Here is an 18774-nt window from a genome sequence, read left to right on the forward strand (position 1 = left end):
GGTTTTTAAATACTCTATAATTTAGTATGAAAATATAAACTGATATAAAAGTGTAAACCTACTTACTTTCAAACCCCTACTTTTAATTTTATTGGATCCAAAAGAATATGCTACAACATACCTTAGTGTAGCAATAGCATCAATTGCTTCATATTGATGCTTCATGGATGACATGTTTTACCATAATTCTTCAATTTTAGTCAAGCCTCTTCACATATAGCTTACTATATAAATTAAAAAATGAAGCTTTGAGCATTACTTTACAAAACACAAAACGTATACAACTTCACTTTAAAACCAAACATAACCCTCCTCAATCTTTATAAAGCGTCACAAACATCTTTATCGAGTAAATAAACAAACACCAGTTTATTTTACTGACCAGCTGTTTCATTAACTAAATTAAATTAAATCATCTAAACTGTAGAAGCATGCCAGGCGTAGCCCTTTGGAAATCAGCCTGTGGGGCAGAGCCCTTAGGAAATTCATCCATATAAATACTTTTCGGCAAATCTACAAACTCTAAGCTTCATTTTGATGTCCCATATGCCTATATTTTTATTTGGTAAATGACCTTAACCGTTTACATAAAATTTGATTGTATCACTTTAATAATATAATAATAGATTTGAAGTTTGAAAATGGACTTATGTCCGAAACATGTCACTTCTTTTTAAAAAATATAATATTCAGGGTGCTCAGTTGTACTTATTTACTTTTAATTAATATATCAGCAGCCCTATTACGTGAATACCTAAATTAAAAAATTTAAATATGAATTTGAACGGATGGTGTTTTTGGTCTCTAGGGACCTCAAAACGAAAAAGTAAATCGGTCCCGGGTCCAGGTCTTACCATGAGTACTACGGTAATAGCTTATTCCCTATAGGGGAAATTCGCTAAAAACATACTCCTCAAGTATGAAGTATGTCGGTCGTTGAGAAATAGTATGTTTGATCTATGGCTGTACAAAAACCCAATAATTTAGACCTCTTTAGTCGTTATGAAAACAGGATGGTACCTATTTTACGTATTTTAAATATACAGTACTATACTGCCGTACTAAGCACAAAGGGGGTATCTGCACCTGAGCTGATTTTGAGAAAAAGAGGTTCCAAGTCTAAAGCTCTTAATTTCGGTAACCATGGGCCTAGGATCAATATTGCCATATTTACTGAATTTGTAATTTTTTCCTTTGTCTAAAAATACTACATTTATTTCAAAATGCCTATTTAACACATTTTTATGGCAGATACGGCTAATTGGAACAACTAACTAATCATAAAATACTAAGTTATATAGCCGTATGTACAACTTACTAAGCTGATTAAGTAGTATCTGCGGCAGTTACGGCTAAATTACATTAGTAGCACACACTTACAACTAGGAATGCTTAGTAATGTATGTAGAACTATCTACTCATAAAATTATAATTTGCCAAGTCCTGATCATAATACTAAAATTAAAAGTGTCTAGATAATTTGACCTAATCATTAGAATTATTTCAGGAACAATTAATAGCCTAGGAATAGTAAAACAGCTGATAAAAACCAGAATTTATTTACAGATAATAGTAAACATTTTTGCACAAAAAACTTCTATTAGGCTAAATTATTCTGCAAACAAGGAAAGTTCCCTCTTAAAAACACTTATTATAAAGCTTAGAAATAAAAAACAGTCATAAATCAAATCAACTTATTAACAAATTGATGACCGGCTTAAAAATGAAACAAATGTAATTAATACCGGTAATTGTCATGGTTTTTAAAAAACCTCAAAAGCAAATATTGTCTGTATTAATTATCAGATTTATCTGAGATCACTGGGATATTTTCCCAAAATGAGAAACGGCTTAGCGGAACAATACCCTTTTTGGAATGTAATAGATTCTTCAATATTGCATTTTTTCACTTTTTAGTCATAAAGTTATGTACTTAAAACTTATATTTAAGAGACTGATCGTAACCTGTGTTAGCTTTATTGTTGGATAAAGACTAACTAATGTGTTTAAATTTTATCATATTTGCTTATTGTTCAATTTTTGTTGAACAGATTGTAAATTAAATAAAATGTTAAAAAAAAAAAAAAAAAAAAAAAAAAAAAAAACTCACGGTTACCAAAAAACAAACAACATCAAAGTTTTTAGGTTAATCAGTAACTTAAAGATGTAGCGTATTCAAAAGGCTTTTTTATAAAATAATAAAAGTGGACTGTATATGGGTTATTAATTTAATTTTGACAACAGAAAATAATTATGGACTTTTGGTTTAATTTGTAACACTGAATTACCACTTTGACGTTATTAAGGTCTTGAAAGAAGATCTGGTCGAATGTTGTCTAGTCCAGAAGATATGTTTAATGAATGTCCAAATGTTCTTACAGTACACAGAATTTAGAGTCAAATTAAAAAGGGTTTATTAAATGCACACAAAAGGAAAAGGTAAATGAAACAAGTCAAAATAAAAGGAGAGAGAAATGAACGATGTTACACAAAGAAACGATATTACAAGAGAGAAAAATTGCACTTTTTTAACCAGAATGTTTACATTTTCAAATTTTTATTATTGTATTGTTGTTGACATGTGGGGATCATTTTAATATGCTCTCTCTCTCTCACACATATGGTCAGCTGGCATTTTAAATACTGAACAAAAGCTACCTAACTAACAAACAATTCTTGCAAACATGTGAGAATGTTGCCAACATACTAAAGCAAAAAGGTGGCAACTGCTACTTTACTAAGATATAAAAGTGGTATGTACGTATTAATAAGGGAATAAGTCGTATCTACAGCAGATGCGACTTTTATTGCTTAGTGAATGTCACTTACAGCTAAAATAACCTAGTAAAACATGTCATTCGTGCAGATACGACTAACTAAAAAATACTTTTTTAAAGGAAATTATTTGTTGTTACGGCTAAAATACCTTAGTAACTGATAGGTAAAATCAAGCTGTTTTAGTAGGTATCAATATCTCAATATAGCCAAAAATTGCAGATACCCCCTTTGTGCTTAGCACGGCAGTATAAATGTAGAGTGATTGTTTTAATAATTGTTTTATTGCATCTTATATATAGTATAATGCTTATAATGTGTGTATGAAAATCAAAAACTGTTTTTCTTTGTTATGTTTATCTCTTTGGATTATTCTCTAGAAAGTTCTTCCATCAGCTGTTTCTTACTTCTTCTACAACAGGTGATTTTTTTCTACTTTATTCGATTGGATTCGGGAATTGGAAAACAAAGTGTAGTGTTAAGAAATCCAAGTGTTGTTTTGCCTTAGAATTAGAATATAATAGGCACGACACGATTCCGGATTAGGCTATTACTGTTGATTGCTGTGTAATCAGCTAGCAGGTAAAATAGTTTTTAGTTATTAGATTACACTGGCAATAATTTCAATAATTTTAGAGTGACGCAATCCTTACAATAAGTTTGAAGTGTTGGCGTTACACACGGCCTAGCCTATGATTATGTAAAGTTGCATAATTATTACAATTCTAAGCCTTTTATTCCATTCTATTCAAACTCCAATTAATTTCTGATGATATTTTAACCCTCCGAGTGTCCATAGTTTAGGCCTTAATGTCCACCTATTTTTGGCGCATTTGCAAGGTTTTATTAAAACGGATCTGAGAAGCTTAAAACAATGTTAATTCTAATGTTCTATATACCATTTTGTTTGGAAAATCATGGGCTTCAATATTATATATAAAACATAAGGAACATTTTTAAAAAAAAAAAATTTTAGGTAAAAAAAATATAGTTTTGAAAATTTTCAAAAAAAAAATAAGTTCGCGCTCAATGAAATTGTATAAATTATAGGCCTATAAATATTTCAAAATAGCCACTTTGTTCTAAATTTTATGAGGATTACAAATATATAATAATATAAGGAAGTAGATTTGCAAATAAATAAGTTATGGGCAAAAAACTGATTTCAGTATATAGCGTTTAGCTAAGAATGCATAGCCTAACCATAGCTAGGAATCTGGCTGATAATTTACATTAATATCACTACCTACTTCTTCAGGATCATCAACCAGCACTTCAAAACCACTTAAATCTTCTTATAATGCACCACGTATATCACTACTTTTGATTTTTAAGTTAACACTAAAAAAATGATAAACGTAATAAAACACATCAGTCATCGGTCCGGGGGAACCTAGCTGTTTACAAATACACGCACGTCAGCTGTCTGCTACAATATTTTCGGAACTAAAATGAATAGCGCTTAGAGACAGACCTCTGGAGAAAGCTTAGAATATTACGGAAAGAACGATACCTAACTCGATCCAGTTCAATCCGATTCAGTCAGTCATAGAGCCTTCGCCGTAAACGATGTTTGTGCGTCTTAAACTAGACGCGTGACCCTACACAAAGTGTGTTGTGCGTCGATTTTTTGACGCGTGACCCTCGGAGGGTTAAAGTCAACGTTAACAGAGAGTACTGTAGAGGTCAATGAATAGAACTTAAACTGTAATAGGCCTACCCTATTTTTCCATTTAGACCGAACCTTAACTTAGGTCTAGATTTTACTGGGCTGCACTTTACTTGACGTCCTACACTCATTCGAATGAAAATATCGATCGATATATCGATTAATCGATTGCTTCATTCGATATATCGTTTGGTTAGTTAGGTAAGGTTAACCTAACCTAACTAACCAAACGATATATCGAATGAAACAATCGAATGAAAATATCGAATCGAAAAAAAACAATCGAATGAGTGTAGGACGTCAAGTAAAGTGCAGCCTACAATTCTGTAGGATATAATATACTTTGTTTTAGTTTTGGTAAATTGTAACAGTTAAAATCTAAATATAGGTTCTACATTTCATCAACACTCAAACAGTTGAAACTGGCGTTACAGCCGTTGCTGCATTAACATGCCATCATCAGACATCTTCTGCTGAATCAGCGTCGTCCCATTACAAACACATAACACTGGACACATTTTACAATTACGAAAATACGAACAAAATCAACAGGCCTGCAGTTGCACACACGGTAGCCTACCGGTTGACATGATCTGAACTGGATGCCGACTGGAGGTTACTCCTGCATCGTTGCTGGCGTGGCGGTGCTATCAGCTGCACTTTCCTGTCAAAGGGAATATTCAATAGTATCGATGATTTCTTTTTGGGCTGCACTTTACTTAAGGTCCTACACTCATTCGAATAAAAATATCGATTATTCGATTGTTTCATTCGATATATCGTTTGGTTAGTTAGGTTAGGTTAACCTTACCTAACTAACCAAACGATATAGCCTATCGAATCAAACAATCGATTAATTGATATATCGATCGATATTTTCATTCGAATGAGTGTAGGACCTAAAGTAAAGTGCAGCCTCTTCTAACGCATTTAAAGTACAAATTGAGAACTAATCTTGTTTAGGTAAAAATAATAGCCTAAAAAAAAACAACTAAAAAACATAACTAACCAAACTTGCTGTAGGCCCTAACTTAACTTACCATTTCAAAATTCCATTTGATAAACAGATAAATTACATGGGGAATATTAAACAGAATTTTGAAATGTTAAAGCAAGATGTTAGGTTAGTTTATAACAGTTTAATTTTCAATTATAATTTCTTTTTATTGTTTGTTGATACTGAACAATAACTTATTTATTTATCATAGTTGTCAGCTGATGTGTTTCAATTTGTTAAATATCAATATCAATAAGATAGAAAATTAAAATATCGATATAGGGTCTATCAAAAAGAAATTTTTGATAATAATGAATGTTCCCTTTAACAGGAAAGTAATGGTAGGTACCTTAACAGCTGACCGTTGTACTACTGCTTTTGGTCTCTTGTCCTGGTCTAAAATACAATTAAATACGAAGTGTGATTTATCAGTTTGTCATTCAAAATTATGTTATTGTGTCATCCTATTTTCTTTATAAGCTTTGTACCTAAATTTCAATTTCTCCTAGGGTGTCCAGTTGATTTCTTTTCTTGCTTGTGTTTATACCAATGCCCAAAAAAATAAACTTGACATGGCATAAGTGGACTGTATTGGGAATTCAGTGACTTGAGGGTTTGACATAAAAAATCGATATGTGGTCATTACATTTAGCCTATTTTACTCTACCTTTTAACATGTGGATACATTTACATAATTATTCGTGCTTAGCCTAATAAACTATTTTTCATTTACGGTACATAATATCTGGCCAGATTAGTATAATGATTTTACCAATTAGTTTTATGTCTGAGGCTTTGGGAAAGGAAAGAGATGGGAATTGGCCACATAGGCTAGTCTTTTAGATTTGTCTGAATTAAAAAAAAGGAATAATTATTGTTCACTGTTCACTTGAGAGAAAAAACTGGAGAGATCTTACCCACTTTCACACGTTGAATTTAAGGACAATTAGTAACATAAAAAAGAAAACACGACTTTGAATTTACTTTACATTTAAATTATATACAATAGGGAAGAACTCTGGACATGTTGCTTGCTTCAAGTCATGATTGGAAAAGAGAAGGAGAAAGTGGATATACCTCCCCAGAAAAGGTAGTTTTAGAAGTCTTCCACTTGATGGCAGCACTAATCAACACACTGAACCACACATAATAGTTTGCTAATTTTCCACTAGAGTTCAGGAAGGATATGTTTTAAGGATAGCCCAAATATGCTTGTGTGGAGTATCTCTAGGCCAGTGTTCAGATCATACATATCATGATTACTTATCGTGATTTTCGTCAACCAGGTGTTGTGTAAAAGATGATTTTTGTTTGTCAGCTTTTGGACATGAAATAAGGTATGCTCTTTGTATCTAGTTCCGAATGACCGTCCAGCTTTTCCTATGTAAAAGCTTGGGCAACTTGCACATTTATTTTTGTACACACCTGATTTCTCAATTTTATCAATCACATTATCAGAAACGTTTATGTTAATTTGGTAATAATTGTCTTGTTGGTCTTGAACGCCAATTCCATATCATGTTTCTTCAAATCTTTTGTATGTGTGTATTGAATTGAATGTGAGTATTCTACACAAACGTACTTCTTCTTTTGTGGTTGAACATCCCCCAGACTTTTTGTTCTTCCTCTGTTTATAATCTGTCAATCATACTGTTGTCGTAACCATTTGAGTCTTTGTGTTTGATTAAATTTATTTAGTTCTTTGTTAGCTACGGTATGTAATTTTAAAAGCTTTTAAATACCTAGCTACAAAAATGTAAACTTTGTTATGTTATTTCAGGTTCACCATGCTGTCAGTTGCCAGGAGTTGCCGAGCCTCTTTGCCTGTAGCAAAGGCATTGTTCAATACCACGGTATGCCCCACAAGAGCACCTACAGTGAATTCGTCTGTTTTGAAAAATGTTCTCTGGAAGAATTTTAGTAACGAGGGGCGAGATCCTTTCACTAGGACTGCCCGAAGAAGGAGGACGCTCAAAGAGATTGCCATGCAGCCTACACAAGGGACTCGTAAGTTGGCTTGTGTCTAATTTCATGTTCAGATAGCAGAAACGTTACAATAGATTGAGACCTAGCCTGTCTTGGCCTTCATTGTAATAAATGGTGTGAAGAAAAGCTGTAGGCAATAAGTTCAACGATCCTTTATGGTCATCCAAAATTATCAGAGCTATTTTAACATAGTGACACATGGGATTTTACCTTAAAAATATTAAGTTTATATGGCTGTGCAGAATTACGTTTCTAACTTAGATCAGCACTGTAATTTGTTTTTCTGTCGCTATTCACTTAAAGGAAAATTAGTGTTTTAGTATTTTTGTAAGGTGCCTAGGCCTACTAGTTTTAAACTTTTTCAAATCAAATCAAATCAAATCAATCATTTTTTACATTTGCTGTGTTTGACAGATGGATGAAACGTAACTAAGCCTAAAAAGTGTACTGTAGAATATATGTGGAATATATATGAAACTGGAATAACCACAAGGCTGGTTCCAATTACAACATGGCCACCGTATTCTCTGTAATTTTTAATTAACATCTTACATTTCCCATTATTATTATTCTTAAGACGATAAAAAAATTAATACAGTATTTTGTAGGCTTATTCACATTACATTTTATTTAGCCTATAGGCTATCTTTTACAATTACTCACATATTAGGTACCGGTAATGTTGTACTGGCTCATGTTGTTGTAGAGAGGGGGAAATTATGGTGGAGCAAAGGCTCAGGTGTCGTGGCTATGTTCATCTTTTCCATAAAAAAAACATAAGCCAATGTAAACAAGTTCGAAGTAACAGATATTATGTAGGCTAATCTATTATTTTTTCCAGTAATTCCTCTAAAACTATTCTGTGAATTGTATTTTTGAATGCGCTTTTCCAGCAATACATATTTGCATCTTATATTTAACAAATTTGACTTCCCTCAGGACTCTACAATTTTAGGATAAAAACCCATGTAGGGAAGTAGAAGAAACAGAACCAGGCTACAGTAGGTTGACAACTTAACCTATTTAATATCCATAGAACCAAATAACTTAACCATTTGTAGAAACAAATCCTTAGTTACGAAGCAAGCTACTCAACAAGCACCATTTGAAGAAATTTTAGTAATGTCGATTGTGTTTATAGCATTTGCTGTTGGACAAATGGCCGTAGCTGGTGGAGCTGTCGTTGGGATTGGAGCGCTGTGTTTCTATGGCCTCGGTTTGGCTTCCAAGCCTGGCGCCATTGATCAGGCTATGTAAGTATGCCGAGAAGCAACCTTTGATATCGGTTTTAAATCTCAATACTGTATAAAATATTTAACCTGAAGCTTAGATTACTGTAAAAATTATACTAAGTAGGCTTAGTTGTACCAGTGTTTAACAGTTTGAGTCAGTTAGGTTATTTAATTTACATACACTTAACAAAACTAGTAACGGATCAACGAGGCTCAAGCTTTGAGAGAAAAGAAGTAAAATTGTAATGTTTTGAATTTCAACTAATTAGCTGTTAGGACCAATTTAATTGTTAATGAGTGGTGCAATTAGTTTTTGGAACAATGATTCGTTGCATCACTGTCAGTGGCAATGAGAGGTTTAAAACATAACTTTTAGAATTTATGAGTAGTGATTGTTAGTAATTAAAAAACTTTCAAAGGTAAAGGAGTGTACGCAACTCATGTATAAAATAAATAGTCTCGTATGTATAAAAAGGCTTGTAGCTTGTACCTTAAATTTCTTCTTGTGTCGTTAACACTATCTTTACACAATCGTTGGGTAAACTACTATTGTCCAATTTATGTGACCTGTAAATGAAATAAGTTGTAAAACCTCAAACTTCAATGGTTTAATCCTTTGTTTAACAGTTAACTGTTAGGGATGATGAGCTTATGCTATAGGATCATTTACCACCAGGGAGTAACAAAACATATGTCAACTGTGGGGATTAGTGTCATGTTTCCTTCCTATCTGAAGACAGGCTCAGATTCCATAACCCGATATCTAATGTAACTTCCGTTTTACTAATCAGCTATGAAAAATGTCTGCATTAAACCCGAAAACAAAAATTGCCGAGACTAATCTATAAGAGAAAACAAAACTACACAAACACAAATAAATGCTATAATTATATTGCGTTTCAGGCTGTGGCCCGAGTATGTGAAGGACAGAGTGAGGACTACGTACATGTACCTCGGTGGAAGTATAGCTCTCACAGCTGCCAGTGCCGTAGCCTGCTTCCGATCACCTGCCATGATCAGGCTCATGAGCCGCAACTCTTTGTTGGTATGTTGAAATTATCCTTGGACAGTTCATCTAGATTGTCAAAGTGATCAAGTTTACTAGCTTAGAGGTTTAATTTGAATTGATTCTTATCCTTCTGGTATAGATATTTTAGTTTGTTTACCAATACTACAATACTTATCTCGCTTATTTATTAGCACTGATGGCTTTATATTTTAATTCACATTTTTATTGTCCCTTTACCTTTTATGATTTTTTTTAGGGAGAGGCAGTAATAGTACATTTATTTCATAACTATGGCATAAAGTTACTCTTTTCGACCCAAGATCAAGTTTCACTGAATGACGGAAATGAAGGAGAGTTGAAAAAATACTAGGCCTACCCGTTCGATGAACTATATTTTTTTGTCTTATTGCACCATTGTTTTTAAGAAAATTAAGTTAAAAAACTAAAATACTTTTCATGTAAGGATTACCTCTCAATACGACTTCCAACTTTCTACAGTACAACTACAGTAGTAGAAAACCATTTTAAACAGAGTGACATAATAAAAAATACAGCTGAGGAAAACCATTTTAAACAGGTAGAATCCCTCTGAAAATGTCCCTCAATAAACTAACCTAATCTTACCATAGTATTATTACCTAGAGAAGTAAGTCATCTAGCTGCAACATGTCCTTATAAAGTGGAAGATTTTTTTTTTTAAATGAGCACATCTGTCTGAGTCAGGGGTGTTGTACTGTATATATTCTCATTTTTGTTAGACTGTATCTTATCCATTGTATTTGATTTTTTAATAATTAATTGTAATAATTGTAATTGTAATTAATTGTAATAATTAATTTACACTCTAGCATAATTGACATGCCATCTGTTACATGAGCTATGCTCAAATTTGTAATGTTTTTTATGGCAAATAAAGAGTTTGAGTTTGAGTTTTAAGATACAGGTGATAAAAGTTTATGGGACAATCGTGTGCTTTTGGCTCTGGTACGGTGGGGCGGAAATGTCCGAACGGCGATGGCCACATAGCAATTTTGTACAGCAGTTGTAGCGCACAGGGTCTTCCTACAGCATGAGTGATGTGATGGGGAGAGGGGAAAGGAGAGCAGAAGGGGACGACGAATACAATTCCCTAGACACCAAAGATTGTTGCTAGACATCACTTGAGTGTACCATTGACTTGTCTGTGGTAGCATATGCTCACTGATTACCCTGATGTTGATTGCAGGCAGTGGCAGGCACCTTTGCAGCCATGATAGGCACATCGATGGTGGTTCACAATATCCCTTACCAGCCGGGCGTCGGAGCTAAACAGCTTGCTTGGGCTGTACACGTTGGCGTCATGGGGGCACTCATTGCACCCATGTGTCTCTTAGCTGGTCCACTGGCCATCAGGGCTGCTTGGTGAGCTAAAAACTGCTGTGTTATTATGTGATATTGAATTAAAAAAATGTAGTGATCAGTCTTCACTGTAATCACTGAATACATCCTTGATAGATGTTAAAGAGAGAGCGGTCGTTATTTTGAGGAACTCTCATCACGAAAAAAGAGCGTCACACATTTTTAGTATCTTAATGCCTTTTTAACTATATCTTGTGTATTTTGGTGGTTGATTTTGACATTATTGTAACATGGTCTTGTTGCTATCAAACATCCACCTTTTTTTTTAGGTAGTATCATTGATTGATAGCCTAATAACATATACCATCTGGATCAAGAATCGACCCAGATTCATTGACTTTCATGTAAAATAACTTGCAGTAATAAATCTTGGAGCAGGCCAGATCAATCTAAAAATGCAAATCCTAGGATTGAGAATCTTTAACTTGGATTAAAACTGATACCTATCATTTGTTGGATCTATTTTGTTTAATTAAATGCCAATAACAAGGTGGATCATTGTGAAAATGTAGTTTTGTGGAATAATTTACTAACACAATATGCTGGTCTTGGACTTAAGCTGTGAAGGCTATAAGTGCAGAATATTAAGCCTGATCAAACATAAGAAAGTAGTGTTGGAAACAATCCCTGTGCTTCATCTGACGACTCAACGTTGTCTTTACGCAGGTACACAGCTGGAGTGGTGGGAGGTCTCTCCGCCGTTGCTGTTTGTGCTCCGAGTGACAAGTTCCTCACCATATCAGGTCCGCTAGCCATCGGTTTGGGTGTGGTTCTCGTATCTTCACTTGGTAAGTTGACACTAGGTCTATTTCTCCATGTTTAGCATTTTTATCTCTAAAATGTGATTTGTTTTGTTGAGTTTTCCAAAAGTGTATGCTGAACTATAAGTTGTACATAATGAAAACCTAATATAATTAGGTTCTCTGAAGCAATATAAATATAAAGAGTAGACAATAACTGTTAATTATGTTTTATATTCTTTCTAGTTTTGTCTACTTTATTTTTTCCTAAAAAAAAAAAAAAAAAAAAAAAAACTACTGTTGAAAATTACAGATTACACATACACAGTAGAATTTCACTAATTCGAACCTCAATAATTCGAAAACCTCTGTTATTAGAGATGGTTGTCTGTTTCCTTCGCGAAACATATAAAATTCAAAAAATAATATACCGATAATTCAAAGTGATTTTTACGCAATGTAGCCTCTACAATTCAAATTGTAGCCTCTAATTATTCGCACATACTCGAGCCTCTATAATTCAAATGTTGTAGCCGTAATTTGAACTTTAACTTCCAAAATTCAAAGTCAGCCTCTACAATTCAAACTGTGTTACTGTAAGCCTCTGTAATTCGAATTCAGGACAAAAAGTACGCCTGTTGAAAAATGAACTGACGCTCTTATTGATGTTCCCACAATGTGTTCATTAGTCTCCCTCTCAAACTCTCTACACTTAAAACTGGGACCTCCATAGTTTGAATTTTATTTATTCTTACCTCTACAAATCAAACTCTCCATATTTCAAACTTCCCATAGTTCTAAATACAGTAGAACCTCACTAATTCAAACCTCGATAATTTGAAAACCTCTATAATTAGTAATGTTTGTCTGTTACCTTCAGAAAACCTCTAAAATTTGTAAAATAATATACCGATAATTCAAAGTGATTTTTCCTATTAATGCTGCTTCTACAATTCGAATTTGTACATCCTTAAGACTCTACAATTCGAATTTTGTTGCCACAATTCAAATTGTTACCTCCAAAATTCAAAGTCAACCTCTACTTAATTCAAACTGTGTCACCGTAAGCCTCTGCAATTTGAATTTAGAACAAAAAATATGCCTGACATGAAACATGAACTGACGCTCTTATTGATGTTCCACGATTTGTTCATTAGTCTCCGTTCTCTCAAACTCTCTACACTTAAAACTGGGACCTCCATAATTCGAATTTTATTTATTCTGACCTTTATAATTCAAACTCTCTATATTTCAAACTTCCTATAACTCAAAATATATTGTTACTCCTCAGAAATTCGAATTAGCGAGGTTCTACTTATATTTGAACATTTTTTTTAACAAAAAGTTTTTTATTGACAAAAAAGCTTTAAAAGATATTTGTTTTATACATTTTGAAATTTTTATTAATTAGGGATTTAAACCATGAATTATGCATCCAAGTCAAACCATTAGACTGGTATTACCTCCCTACTACTAATACTGTTCCCTCCATGATAAAAGTCTAAAATTATTACTTAACTTTATCTAGCCTACTTTGCTATGCCATGAAACGGTCTACAATACAATTTTCTGTCTCCACATTATTCAACAAAATTCTAAGTAGCTATTTAACATTTCTCTGTTGAAATTCACTGACATATTACATATAAGGAGCTGTGAAGATTTGTGTTTGCCGTAATTTACATGTTTCCGCATCAGGTTCGGCTTTCCTACCCGCCACCTCTGCTCTGGGAGCAGGTCTGTACTCCATCTCTCTCTACGGAGGATTGTTGCTGTTCTCTGGCTTCTTGCTGTACGACACTCAACGTATCATTAGAGCGGCTGAGACTCATCCGATCAACGCCCCTGTCCCCTTTGACCCCGTCAATGCGTAAGTCCGTACTGTATTGAGGTGTAATGGGCGAGCTGGAATAGCATCCATCCTGACATCTTCCAATTTTTAAGGTTTTCTGTCCAAACTCCATGTTTTCCATTCTTTGAACTTTATAAAATATGATCTCAATAATTTACAAACAATTTGAATGTGATAACTGGATAGAAAATACCTCAAGTATTTTAAGGATTATCATGCACAGTAACATTCAACATCAGCTAAACCAGTTTTATAACATTTGTTTCCAAATTTTGAAGGAATAAAAATTTTAGATCCATTTTATATCCAATAAAAGGATGCAATATTGTAGTTACAAAATGTAATTTTATTCAAAATTATGTTGCCTACTGGTGGGGAGATACAAGTACCGCTTTAAAAATTATTCTTTTTTTACTAACACACCAAAAAGGAGTAGCCCAATGTTTCAAGCTTAGAATTGTGCAAGTTGATTTCGAGGGTTTTAAGTACAAAATAATATTCTTAAGAAAATAGTTTTTTTAGACACCACATAAAATGTTGATGATTAAGAGACTGTCCCTAGCTAAGTATATATTATAACTTGTAAAGTTTCACATTTGGCTTGGCCACATTTGAATGGCCATGGCCATGTTTTATAACAAATACAGTCCAACCTCAGTATAACGAATCTATAGGGACCGAACTGAATATTCGTTATATCAAGGATTTCGTTAAAACGAGGTTCGTTATATAGAGGTTAGGTTTGCAGGAATTTCGCAAAGTCGAGGTTCAGAACCAGCGTCAGTCAATATAGGTCGGGATTTGACCTCATTAAAATACAATTAAAGTCGCATAGGCTACAATACTTTTTACAGTGTTTACACTGTACAGTAGAACCTAAATTATCCGGCATAATAAAGGGGAGGGATCTTGAATATTGCGCAATCATGACAATGACATTGACCTTGGTACAGGTTAAAAGCTGTAAGTTTAAAATCACAGCTTGTTCTAACCCTCCTAAAACCTAGCCAAACACTGTGTTGCGTAGTCATACATAAACCATGTAAAGATCAAAACAAAACAGTAGAAAGTTTTTAAGCTACTGCTCGCGATAGGCCGGTAGCACGGACTAACCAACACGTATGTTTTATCTACGGCGGTAGGCTACTTACAGTACAGTACTGATTTATCACAACAGAGGAATGTCAATAATAATCATTAACTATGGCATTGGTGTTGCTAGTTGAAACAAATCGTATTGAAAGCAATAAATTATTAGATAAGTCATTATAAAATAGAATAATCATAGCCAACTTAAGGATAATAAAAACACTCGTAAAAGGAATGTTAAAATAACGATGTTGCTATTCTTTCTCTTTGGTTTTGTTTTTATATTCTTTCTTAAGTTTCTTTTTATCCAAAAATTGTACAATTCACCATAGTTATCCCATATCGCCCAATCACAGCTTACTAAACATGACGTCGTCATCAGTCAGTCCTCAGGGAATGAAATCAGTTCTCAGTTGCAACATAGCGCGCGCAGCGACAGCAGACAAAGATGTAAAACGGAGCAGACGAAGGTTAGCGCAAGCGATGACGTGACCTTTCCATTTAATTTGATAAAGAAACAGATTTTCCAAAAACAATACTGGGGTGGGGGATTTGTTATATCGAGGGAAAGACGTAGACAATTCGTTATGCAGAGGTTAAATTCGCAATGTAGAGGTTCTGACAATGATAAATTCGTTATATTGAGGTGTCTTATTTTAGCCGAAATCACGAAAAATTCGTTAAATCAAGGTCGTTGTTATGGTTTGTTCGTTATGTAGAGGTAAAATATACATTGTGTCTTATGGAGAGTTCTAGGGGATTAAAAAAAAAATTGTTATATCAAGGAATTCGTTATATCGAGGTTCGTTATATCAAGGTTAGACTGTACCATATTGGAATTTGGCCACAATTCCTTTAGTTTTTTAGCCTAGAGTTTTTTATTGAAGTAATCATTTAGGTGGCCCCGCTTCATCCATTTAAACAATCTGTTCTGTCCAAAGTATTCTCAATCCCAAATCTGGACTAAAACAATAAAATATTTTCTCCACTATTAATATGGAAATAACAACTAATATGAAAAACAACTCTTTGAGAGTTTGAGTGCATTGAAAAACTTATTGATGGTGTTTCAGGTCGATCTCGGTTTACATAGACACCCTCAACATTTTCATCAGGATACTGGCCATTTTGATGGGCAACGATAGGAAGAGGCGTTAGGTTTCATATCTTGGTTATTCATTTCAAACACGACAAATAAAAATAGATTAAATTTTGCATTTTCATGTTAAACTAAAGACACAATATTGTTTGTTTTATTTGTCTGTCTCATTTAATTTCAGAATACATTTTACTCTGAACGAATTATTTTTTTTATGTATTGTAAACTGAGTTAAGATGAACTATTGAACGCTAATTTAATTTCATGTAAGCAAAGACTGTTGTAATATAGTTTTGTATATAGTGAGTTAAATAAATAATTAAAATAAAAAAAAAACAATTCTCTCTCTCCCGCTACTCAAATTTAATTTGAAATTGGGGTTTTCTGAATCTTGTGATAGGGATAATATATCATCTTATGCAAATTTATTAAATCCAACAAATTACTCTAAATCAAATTCTTTAAAATAAATAAATTTGCCAAGTTTGATCAAAAATATATCCATAAACAAGCAAACTACAACATTTTACAATATTATCCATAAGAATAACATGGGAATCTCTAATATTAAAACGAAACAGTGTTTTTTAATTTCACGATTCTGAATCAACCACTAGACGGATTTTCATAATTTTTGTGTTGAAAGAAAGATAATTTTCAGAACTAGGGAATGTCGAAGCCATAATTTTAGTTTAGGGTCCCAGTTTTTTAGAAATTAAGTTTTAATTTTTAAAAAGTCTAGCAGCCGACGCTAAGATTCTAAACTAGCTTTTGGCATAAAATAATTTGCTTAACATAACAGCTGTAAACATTCAGCTTTTGTATCACAAATTCAGCATTTGGATTAAAAATGTAAAAACATACTTAGGGTTGACTTATTTATACTGTAATGCTAATCATTGATACGTTCAATTCTTCTGTAAGAGGATGGCAGATTAATTAAATATACATAGTAAAATACTAGGATGTTCAAATTATTTTTTTTCGATTTGTTTTAGAGCAATATAATTTGTTTTAACTAACAGCTGGTTAAATATAAACTATGGAACTATGAGGTTACTTTATTTTTGTCATTGATTATAGGAAATAAGTAAGATTAGTAGAGATAATTAGACCACAGTTTAAACCACAGTGTCAACCAAAATTAATTAAACCACAGTACAAATCGAGGCTCTGTACACGAGTCTTAATAAAAAAGGATAAATGCAAATTATTTTAATGCTCCACTTTTCAAGAAAAGATTAGAAAAATACCCCCGTCGCAGCAAACCTGCATACTAAGCGAATTTCCATTTACCCGGCTTGATTTCTACCAAAATATTCCCTATAAATTTTCAGATTTATTTCCTATTTAAATAACATTAATTTTAGTGAGTAGTTAGGTTTGCTGCTACAGGGAAGATGTTGAGATGTGTTTTTTTCAATTGAAATATTGATAGCTTAGTATGAAATAAACCAAATTGCCAAATTTGATTAAAATATATCCATAAACAAGCAAACTAGAACAGTTTATTTATTCTCCATAAGAATAACATGGGAATTTTAAATTTTCTCCGTAGTCAATGAACATTCAAAAACACTTCAATATACCAAATTATTTGTTTTTTTAAGCTCTTCAAATTGGTCTAGAGAGAAATTTAGAAGTTTTAAGTTTTTAGGGTCAAAAATGAGAAAAACCCATTTTTACCCCATAAAACCCCCCATAAACCCCTGATCCCATGGTCCGATTATGCTGGTTCGCGAACTCGTTCGGATAAATGTAGGTTTACACGTTTGTACCAAATTTCATCAAAATCGGATCAATTTTGCTCGAGTTATCGCGCTAACGGACACATATATAAATATATATATATATATATATATAAATATATATATATATATATATAAATATATATATATATATATATATAAATATATATATATATATATATATATGAATTTGAACGGATGGTGTTTTTGGCCTCTGGGGACCTCAAAACGAAAAAGAAAATCGGTCCCGGGTCTAGGTCTTACCATGAGACCTACGGTAATAGCTTATTCCCTATATGGGAAATTCGCTAATAACAATGTTTACATGTTTTAATTCTTCATGGTAGCTTTTTGTTTACAATTAATGTTTGTCTGCTTTAACTTTGTTTGGATTAGGCCCGGAAATATTGATGTCATAAAAAGAAGATCAAGAATAATCAGGAATCACGATTTTAAATTACCACCACAACCTCAGCCGGGTTTTATACAAAAAGATAAACAAATGGATGACATATATTGAACACAACGTCAACATTGACTTAAGATACTGCAATTAGACAAACCATCCTTTTTTTATGAAATCAGGTTCAGTTGTGGTTACGTTTGGGGGCGCCTATATCAGCGCCCCCAAACGTGAAAATATCACTTTTCTTTCAACTATTGTACTACTATATATTGTAGTTTAAATGAACTAATATGGGAAATTATGATGTACATTTATTCAATGAGGGTGGGTAATTATCAAGGATAGAACTGATAACGGTATGGATAATAAACATTGACAATTACGTCATTAGCTTTACTAGCGTGTTTACTTTTTATATTCCTGCTACATGTGACCAGTTCTTTTTTCAAATGAACCAAACAGCTGTTTCAAAACAAACTGTTATTGTTTTTACTTTTCTTTGTTTACGCTTATTTATTTAGTAATTAATGCAGTGAAATTGATATAAAGGATAGGTGGGACTATTAGTTTTGATGTTAGGACACCAAAGTTAAATTATGTGTACTGTGAATTTTATTGGATACTATAGTTTTATTTTAGGTTGTTTCTATTCAGGCCTACTGGGAATTGTGTATAGTAGTTGTATTGTGGTGATAATAATTATGGAAGAGGCAGGTATGCTATGGAAGGTGGTATCGTTGACTAGGTCTATACACTTCTCAATTGACTATTACT

At 33.0% G+C, this 18774-nt stretch overlaps 1 protein-coding gene across 1 annotated transcript; it reads left to right on the forward strand.

Annotated features, from left to right (window-relative positions):
* The first annotated feature begins 3225 nt into the window (after positions 1-3225).
* LOC128999837 (growth hormone-inducible transmembrane protein-like) lies at positions 3226-16003 on the forward strand. Its single transcript, XM_054426541.1, has 8 exons — positions 3226-3357; positions 7222-7448; positions 8569-8680; positions 9563-9704; positions 10894-11069; positions 11733-11854; positions 13505-13676; positions 15821-16003. Exons 2-8 carry the CDS (start codon positions 7229-7231, stop codon positions 15903-15905), a joined length of 1029 nt encoding a protein of 342 aa, XP_054282516.1. The 5' UTR covers positions 3226-3357; positions 7222-7228; the 3' UTR covers positions 15906-16003.
* Positions 16004-18774: the final 2771 nt, after the last annotated feature.

Source organism: Macrosteles quadrilineatus, unplaced genomic scaffold (genome assembly GCF_028750875.1).
Source record: "Macrosteles quadrilineatus isolate MER2022 unplaced genomic scaffold, UCM_ALF_1.0 Scaffold_8__2_contigs__length_117827958, whole genome shotgun sequence".
In the NCBI taxonomy this organism is placed as follows: Eukaryota; Metazoa; Arthropoda; class Insecta; order Hemiptera; family Cicadellidae; genus Macrosteles; species Macrosteles quadrilineatus.

Excerpts from the sequence above, each read along its gene's own strand:
- LOC128999837 (XM_054426541.1), top strand. The coding sequence starts at position 7,229 with ATGCTGTCAGTTGCCAGGAGTTGCCGAGCCTCTTTGCCTGTAGCAAAG. Across the intron at positions 9,705-10,893 it reads TGAGCCGCAACTCTTTGTTG|GCAGTGGCAGGCACCTTTGC; the intron begins GTATGTTGAAAT and ends TGTTGATTGCAG. Across the intron at positions 11,070-11,732 it reads CTGGCCATCAGGGCTGCTTG|GTACACAGCTGGAGTGGTGG; the intron begins GTGAGCTAAAAA and ends GTCTTTACGCAG.